At 50.0% G+C, this 8,992-nt stretch overlaps 1 protein-coding gene across 1 annotated transcript in view; it reads left to right on the plus strand.

Moving 5' to 3' along the window:
* Positions 1–2,213: 2,213 nt before the first annotated feature.
* LOC104530837 (voltage-dependent calcium channel gamma-2 subunit) overlaps positions 2,214–8,992 on the plus strand; it is a gene marked incomplete at its 3' end in the record, with an annotated part of 7,927 nt that continues 1,148 nt past the window's right edge. The window contains exons 1-2 of the mRNA XM_010175544.2: positions 2,214–2,358; positions 5,493–5,576. Coding sequence (XP_010173846.2) covers positions 2,214–2,358; positions 5,493–5,576 — 229 coding nt within the window. The remainder of the gene's footprint in view (positions 2,359–5,492; positions 5,577–8,992) is intronic.

An 8,992-nucleotide genomic window follows, 5' to 3' on the forward strand; every position in this document is an offset into this window, starting at 1 on the left:
TAACTCTACCCTAGCAAAACCAGGACACAACCTCACTCCTTCCTCTTGAAGTCATGTCAGGTTGAGTATTAAAATCCGGAGAGACTCGGTGTCACTAGTGTCATTTTTAACAGGATCGGCAAACCTCCGCTCCTGGTTTGGAAGCCCCTTGCCAGTGTGTGTAAGTAAGTAAGACATGCCAACAGTTTGCCACGTAGCTGTGGAATTTGTCTTCCCAGCCCAGAGGCTGGCTCTGAGCCCCACTTCACCACCTGGTACCAAACAGACTCAGCTCAGAAACGGGGTCCTGGAACAGAAATAAATGTTCCTGTTTGTGTCTGACTACTCGCCCTTCATGAGCCAATTCTCGCATTCCTTTCAACAGGTAGATAGCAAATATTAGTTTAATCTTCAATAAGGATTACTTCTAAGGCAGGAATCACACGTGAATTTGGGAGATCTTTCACATGTGTGCAGCCTTCATGTTTATTTAGGAGAAGGTCACATCAAAGATGAGCACATTACGTTTGAACTGGAAGGTGGGGAGAATTATCTGGCCCAAGTGATTCCAGTGTCTGATTACTTTCATATTTTTAATACAAATATATCCTGAGGCAGGGAAATACCATTATTCCCATTTTCAGTGAAAGAAGAGCGGAGTTAAGTGACTTGCCTAAAATGATACAGGGAAAGTGTGGCAGAAAGAGGTACTGAATCCTTGGCCAACACCAAGCTGTCTTTCTGAGCTTTTAGAGACAACAGCTATTTCCAGCCCCCTTTATTTATTTCTCTAGAAGCCATCATGCCAAAACCTCTGCTAAATTAGAGAGTGAGACTAAAGGAAAGCTTTCAGTGGATTGCTTTTTTCCATAAATGGAAATATCACAAATCATTCTGGGAAAACAGGTCTTTCTGTTCTCATTCCTCTTTGTCTGCTTCTCTCCTTTTGGATGTCTTTTCCTCTGCCTCTGGGTCCCAGTTTTCAGATGTACAGTCCTGGCCATTTAAAAGTGTTCCTACCCTGCAGGAAGGGAGTAGCTTTTCATTCTTTGGAACTTACTATTTTGTGATGGATTGCACTCTGCAGGCAAGCAGGACTTCTGAAAGAGACAAGCTGCACAAAGCGACACAAAAATAAACCGTATCACCAACAATACTGAGCCAGGTTCTCATCGGGGGTAACTCGGTCTGACTCTCGCTGCAGTAGAGCTGATGGCTGCCAGCTGTCCTGGATAGACAGCATGTACCCAAATCATGACCTGGCTGCTTTGGAGGAGGTGTCTCTGAGGGATAAACATGCAGCTAACGTTGATTTTCATGCATCTTAGACATTCAGTCCCACTTGGCAGTACAGCAGGTTGCCTCTGCTCTTAATGCCATGGCTGGGCTACTTCTGTCCCAGTCCAGGCACTTGGAGATGAGGTGCCTGTTGCACCAGTCCTAGCTCCTCTAAACTGCATTTTCCAAAGCTTGTGCAGGTGATAAGGAAATGGTGAGGATCTCATCTGACTCCCAGTAATATGCAGGGGACCTGGGGGCTGATCTGTCATCCCCAGACTTTCTGTCCTGAGGTAAGTCAGAGCTCCTCCCTGCCTCCTTTGCAGCCTGTACATCCCAAAGCAGGCTGCTCAGAGGATGCCCACACCGAGAGACTGAGAAATGGGAGGAAGATCTAGTGGGTGAGCATGAGAAAGATTATGAGGGGAGAGGTTGAACTGCACTGGGAGAGCTGCAGGGAGGAGGTGGAAATGCATGGCTTAAGTTTCTCAGAGGTGTGCAGGAAAAGCCAGAGCATTCTACACCTGCCTGTTTCAGGGTTTGCAGCATGAGATTGCTCAAGTCAGGAAGAATGAGAAGGGCAAAGGGAGACAAGTGCAGAGGAGATATTGCTCTTACTCCCTTGAGGGGGTCTCAGAGCCCTACACACCCTCCCAAATAATGATTTGCTTTTGCTCAGGCATTCAGGAGTATTAACTATAGGGTGGCACATGGCTCTTCCCTCCCTGGCTCTGCAAACTGCACTTGTGGTACAGAAGAAGGCTGTTGTGTCAGACCTCGGCAGCACTGCTGAGAGGCTCCATCCCCCTACCCACACATGGCCACAGAGCTTTCACCAGCACAGGTTCCAGGGAGGCTACTGCACCATCTCAGCAGGCCACATCTCACAGGTCCATCAGAGAATTGCTGAGTGACCTTGGCATAAGAAGTGACATCGAGGCCTTTCCTCCACCGGGATGGCTTCTGAACCATCGCCATCCGTCGCTCACCTACTCCGTGCACTTGCACAGCCGTTTGCACCAGCGCACCCACACCATGCCCTCTTTAACACGTCCCCGTATGGCACGAGGCAGAGGAGGGCTGTCACCCCCATTTTACAAGGTAGGACTCTAAGGCAGAGAGAAGAAATGGTTTTAACAGCATGCCTGTGGCACAGCAAAAACTGAATCTTGTTCTCTTATATTCCCAGTTACCGCATTAATGACCTAAATTCTGCATCCTTTCCCCATCCATTGCCCAGAGGAAATAGGAGGCATGAGGAGAGGGTGTGGTAGCACAGGAAAATAGTCAGTATCCAGAGCCATGGTACTTTGTGCTGAGCATAGACAAAGCAGGGGCTAAAGTAGGACCAACGCTGCCCACCCTGCCCTCACAAACCCCGAGGGGGTTGAGCCGGGGAGGGGGATCAGCCTGGCACAGTGTATCAACCTGCAGTGAAGGGCAGCTCCTCAATGGCACAGCATTTTAAGCAAGGCTGGACACCCCAATGGCCAAGTACCCTGCTGAGCCACATCAGCAAGACCTTTTGGACACTCAGCTCCGGGAGCAGATTTTCAAAGAGCCTGCACTTCCCCCCACAGTGCCTAAGTGCTGAACCTCTAACCCACACGAGTCCATATAAAAGACACCCTGCTCAAGATGCAGCCTCTTTCCCAAGCAGCTTGATTCTTCACATAGGAATTGAACAGGCACAAATACAGCAAGAAATGGAGAAGGGGAGAGGGAGAAGAGAGGAGGCAGAGAAAGGATGGGACAGAGTGAGGTGGTTTCCAGATGCAATGCCTCTTCCCTCCCTGGCTGATTCCAACTGGGGGCTCTGGCTGTGTGCCAGGAGCCTCATCTGGAAGGTACATGCAGGCTTTGCCTGCTCCCCCAGTGTGTACAGGCAGGAGGCACTCAATATTCACGATCTGCTGGGCAAGGAGCTGAAATCTGAGGCTGGAGACTTCCTCAGTGCCTCAGAGAGCAGCAATGTTCATGTGCACTGTACAGCAGTGACTGCAGCCAAAGGAACAGGGTGATGAGCTGCTCATCTGTCACAGGCAGATGGCCCCAGGCAGTCAGGGACAAGCAAGGGAAAAGACCCCCTTCCTGCTGTATCTGCTTTCCTCACAGGTATTTAAGTGGACAAGTAGCAGGGTGTGAGTATGGCAAGGGAATTTGCCTAGCTATGAAGTTTTCCTTCCAGAAGAGCCATGGCTGAGCAGCAAACACTTCTTGAATGAGGTAATTGGATTGGGGATGGGTGATTAATAACCTCCTTTCATAACCTGTGGTTGCAATGCAGGAATAACAATTCAGAGGTACCTGGAGACGCTTTGTTCCTACTTTATTACTTACCTCTTATATGCACAAACACTCCTCTCTACTGTCCCTAGCTTCTCCATGGAAGCTCTTTGAACTAGTAGTTAAAGGTGATAGGTATCTCAGAAGCATCAGATGCAAGCCGACTGGATGCAGAAGAAGCCAAGCTTGGGGACTGACCTAGAGGAACCCACCTACCTGCCTTTTTCAGCTATTTGCTCAGCACTGCCTCCCAAAGCATCCCAAACTTTGGTGCAGGAAGACTTGACTTCAAGAGGAAACTCAGAGGGACTCCTTTGAGCTTGGTTCTTCTTCCAGCTATTCCCAAATACCTGAAGGATCGTTGAAATTCATCTGGAATAAACCTTCCAAAACACAACTCTGGGACCTGACATGGTCCCTGCAGATCTCAGACTTGGTAGGGTTGGCCTAGAGGAGCTCTAGGTTCCTCACAAGCAACTCTTCCTAGAGGCAACAACCACAAGCATGGTGGCTTCACTGTCTCCTGACCCTGACACCCAGCTGGTCCAGCGGCTGGGCTCAGGGCCAGGGTGGTAGGTGGCTTTCCCAGGTTGCCATAGCATTTGTCACTCTCCAGACTCAGGCTCCAAACTCTTCTGAGGAAGGATCGGAAAACCTGAGCCACTTTGGTGATTGACCTCTGGTGAGGGGGCCATGAGATCACCATGCCTATCCATGCACCTCATGCATACACTGCGTCCCTCCTTTCTGGACAGATTATGTCCATCAGTTCTGTGTTAATGGCCGGCCAGTGCAAGAGTCCAGAAGGAAATGTGAGGGAAGGCAGGAGAAAAAGTTGGGGGGAACCCCAGGACATATAATGAAGTTGGTTTCCACATGGTTACCACTGTACGAGCATGAACTTTGAGATACTAGTCAACCAGTGGTCATGATGATGACATGGCTTGAGGATGACCTCTCTGGAGTGGTATTCCCGAGTTCAAGAGGAGAGAGACGTGAATAATGAAATTAAGAGCCTGGTAGACATCCTAGATGACAAAAGACTGGGAAGATGTCGCTGGCTTCCTGTTGGGATGGCTTTGCTGATCATGGAGTGTGTGAAAAAGGATGCCCCATGACTAAAGCTAGAAGAAGGCCCTGTGCATAAACTAGCCTGATGAAACTGAGGGGGACCAGCCCAGCTTCCCTCATTCATGGCAGAAGACGTTGCTCCCTCAGTGCAAAGTATGTTTCATTGCTGAGCTGCATACACACACTTGCATCAAGCTTCTTGTAGCCTCAGTCTTTGAGAGAACACAAGAGGAGGCCCAATAAAGGTTTGCAGAAACAAGCAGTCATATGGAGAAGTAGATTAAGATCTTTTGTTCTTCTCGTACCACACCAGAACAAGAGCATGTATCCTGCCTGTGAAATTAATAGGCAGCAAATTCACAGCTGAGAGAAACGAACGCTTTTCCACCCAAACCTGATCACCCTGCCATACACAGCACTGCTGGGATCCACCCAGGTCATGCCAAGTGAAACACAAACCCCCACGGTTCCGCCAGTGGATGCTGAGGGAAGGGACTCCAACCCTGTGCTTTGCAGCGTGACCCAGCCTCTGGCTCCTCTCCCCATCCCTCCTCCTTCAGAGGCAGGCAGTAGCACCTGTCATACCTGCTGGCCAAAGCCACTGGTGCTCTCCACTGTTGAGCGAGGAGCACTGGGACAGGTGGGCATCAGGCTGGATCCAGATGGCAAATCTCATGTTCCTGTGCAAATAAGAGGGAGATATGTGTGCGAGTGTGCAAGGAGAGTACCTGGGCTTTTAATGAGTATTAATTATACACGAGTGTGCGTGCTGCCTGGGAGGAAGGCAGGGCGGGCACAAAGGGCAATGCAGAGGGCAGCTGTTCCTGCGAGGCAGGTTTTGGTGTTCTCATTTGTTCTTTTTTTCTCTTGTTCCCTAGGGAATTTTAAAGGTCTGTGTAAGCAAATCGATCACTTCCCTGAGGATGCAGATTATGAAGCCGATACAGCAGAATATTTCCTCCGTAAGTCCGCAGGCTCTTCTCCTTGCAATGGCTCGTAGGTGCAAGCGTCGGGTGCCTTTTGTTTTCTGAAAGTAGGGTGGTGGAGATGCTGGGACCTGTGAGGCTCAGTGGGCCAGAGAAGGTGACCCCAGAGCCATGCCACCCGCAGAAAAGATTTCCACTCCCACCTGCCTGTGACTCTGCCCATTAGACAGTGCAAGTTTTGAACTCTTATAGTAACAACCGGTGGTATTTTTTATTAAAGGTAATCAATACAATATAAATCCAGAGTCTTAATTCAAATCAATGGGAGAGCTGCAGAGCGGGCAGAAGGTCAGGAATGGGCTAACTGGGGCAGTGTGAGAGTGTGCAAGTGTGTGTGTGTCCTCCTAAAGCAGAGGAAGTTTGCATTTCCTTACCTGATACTCCAGTTGCATCAAATCTAAGAAATTAGCCAGATGGTGTCCAAGGAGCACCTACCTCTGTCTTCACTTTTCCCCAAACACCACTTAACATACAGAAGCTGCAGATCTAATCTTTGCTGGTTTTAGTGATTTTAGTGCTGGGAATGGGAATACGGACAGTCAGAACCCTTTGAAGAAAAGACCTTCTGCTCACCCAGAACCCCTGGGAGACATGCTATACCCCAGGCACGTGACGTCTCCGAAAGGAAACCTAACCTGAGCTTTGAGTCCAGCCTGGGACATGCGAGTGAGGCTCATGCTGCTTTGCACATGGTGACAGGGAAGTCAGCCTGGCCAGCAGAGCAGATCTGCATCATGTATTGCCTTCCCTGATCACAAGTCAGCCCCAGAAGCAGGAGCTTGCTCTTCCTTTAGCACAGCTGAACAGGAATCACTCCTCCTCTTAGGTCCCCACCTTGCTATCCTGCCCTCTCTCCACAAACCCAACACCTTTTGACATCACATGAAGAGATCTCCCTTCAGAAATCCGAGATAAGAACTTTTGACCTCCCAAGGTTAAGCAGCAGAAGTCTCCAAAGGCCAGGAGTCTTTCAGAATAGCTCCTTGTCATCCAGGCATGCTCCAAGCCAGCTGTGGAGACCCAGCCCTGCGGCAGGGATGAGAGAGATAATTTAGGCTCTGTGAGGCTCATTTGTATGTGAAAAGAGGCAGATCTTATGCTGCTTCCTCTTGGTTTCTCAAACAGTTCTTCATCCACTATAAATTGTAAATAACCCAGGGAGATTGCTTCTTTTAGCCGTCTTTCTGCAGCATCAATCTATTAATTGCTGCATGGGCCCTGAACAGCAGAGCTGAAGACTGGGGTTGATCTGGTTTGGCACAGCGACTGCGCAGGCCGCCTCTGAGGGCAAACCAGCTCTTGCAGAGTTGTTTGGGAGTGAGGAAGCTGCCTGCAGCATCAGCTGCACTTCAGAAAGAAGAGCTGGGGGAAGGGGGCAAACATCTCAAGAAGGATGGGTCTGTTGCCTTAGAGGGAACAAGATCTGAAGACAAAAATTGGCCCAACCTCAGGACCTGATGGTGTCCCCAGGGTGGAGCCCCTTTTAAAAAAGAACCGGGTTCAAAGAGGGATTTGGCAAGTCAATAAAGGACTACTTGAGTCACTCCTGAGGGAAGTGGGATTTCTGCTGGCTTAGACCTGACTGGAGAGGGACCTCACTGAACAGCTTCTTCCCAGGACTTCTGCCAAACCAGAGTCCTTGGGCGCTCTGCATGGGCGATGCCGGCGGTACTGGCAAGAACAGCAGGGAGGTTGTTTATTAGTATCAGACTAGGTGATTCCCTCATTCAGGGGACCAGGACGATTGTGGGGCAGTGTCCATGGCCTGGCTAGGACTTAGACCTTATTTCTGCCAGCCTTCCACATAAGGTGTCTTAGGCTTTTTGAAATCAAATGCCTGTTAGAGAGGAAGCAGAAGCTTTGCTGCATTTCTTTGCTAGAAGAGACTGGAGCTGAGAGCAGATGATACGAGGGAACACCTGAACACCATCAAGAGTCCCCTTCTTTTCACACCAAAGGCTCTGGACCCAGGAAGACTGGCTGAGATTCTGCCCCTCTTTTGCTGGTATGGTCCTCCTGAGGGGCACAAAGCAGGGCTGAGTGAGGCTGCTGTCCTCTCCCATCACATAACACCTGCAGCTCCCCATTTCAGCTGGCAACTTTGTGTTCACCCAACAGACATGAATTTCAGAATTAAGACCCAGATAAAACTGATGTGGTCAGGGCCAGGCTGCAGGACTGACCAAGCATCACTCTAGAAACCCTCTGAACAGTGGATATCTGTTTGATGTTTGCTTACTGCCATTTAAGCTTCACATTGTCAAATTCTGCCTTGCTTTCCAGAAGCTATTAAGATGGTTATTATCACTGTCCTGTTCCCTGAAACACAGCCAGGCAGAACTGGAAAGCAAGCAAGAGAGGTTTTTCCCTGCCTTTTGCATTCCTCATGCCCAGGCAGTGGGCTAGGGCCCCTCTCAAAGAGCCAGTTGCTTCTGCTCTGGTAGGAGCCTGATGCCAACAGGGTCTTTGAAGCATGGTCTCTGCCTGCTTAGGAAAAGTCCTACGCTTGCTTCAGTAGGGTTCATTCTTGCAGGCAAGGAAGGATTAGCTTTCATCCTCCCTTCCAGATCTTTGCTCCACAAACAGAACTGCACCAGCCCGTCTGATATCTTTCATTATCAAGCAAGGCTTCATTTCACACTTTAACAGCTTATTTTCTCTTGGGAAGGGAGGAGGGAAGGCCTTCCTAGTTAAAAAATATGAACATGGGCAACATGAAGTCAGGCAGACTGTTGGTACCCACTGAAGAGCTCAGTGTGTCCACGCCTGCATGTGTGCGTGGCAAAAGTATTCATGCAGCGAAAGTCCCAGCTTTTGCTGCATGAATACTGGAGAGTTCCCCCCAGCAGCCCTGGGGTATGTTCTGCATGCGTGTATGAGCATATACGTGCATCTATGCCATTGCCCTCTGCTGGCTGAGCTCTTCCCGTATCGACCGATGGAGAACGTGCGTGTGTGGGAGCTGGCACATCCAAACCCGTCACTGCCCTCTGGAAGGAGACCAGTCATTTAATCACCAGTTTCAGCCCCGTGTTTCAGCACACAGGGCTTGGACTTTTGCTTCTCAGTCCTCACTGCAGCCACAGAGCAGTGCAGGGCACCAGGAGCCCCTTCCCAGCTCTAAAAAAAAACCTCTCCTTGAGATGCTCGTGCCCTTTTGGGAGGATTTGAGATTGAGCAGCTCTGCAGGAAGCTTTTGCTCTTCTTTGAAGAGCGGGCTCAAGCGGCAGTGCCCCACAGGAGGAGAAGCTGGATGGTGCTGGGGCTCCCTCTCCAGCCCATATTCCCCCAGAAAGGGGAGGAAAAGACAGCATGAGGGGGCACAGGCAGCACGGCCAGGCTCACAGCTCAGCCACCAGCTCTGCAGCCCCCTCCTCCTCCCCGTGCCGGGC

This window comes from Antrostomus carolinensis, unplaced genomic scaffold (genome assembly GCF_000700745.2).
Source record: "Antrostomus carolinensis isolate BGI_N321 unplaced genomic scaffold, ASM70074v2 scaffold35509, whole genome shotgun sequence".
Classification (NCBI taxonomy): Eukaryota; Metazoa; Chordata; class Aves; order Caprimulgiformes; family Caprimulgidae; genus Antrostomus; species Antrostomus carolinensis.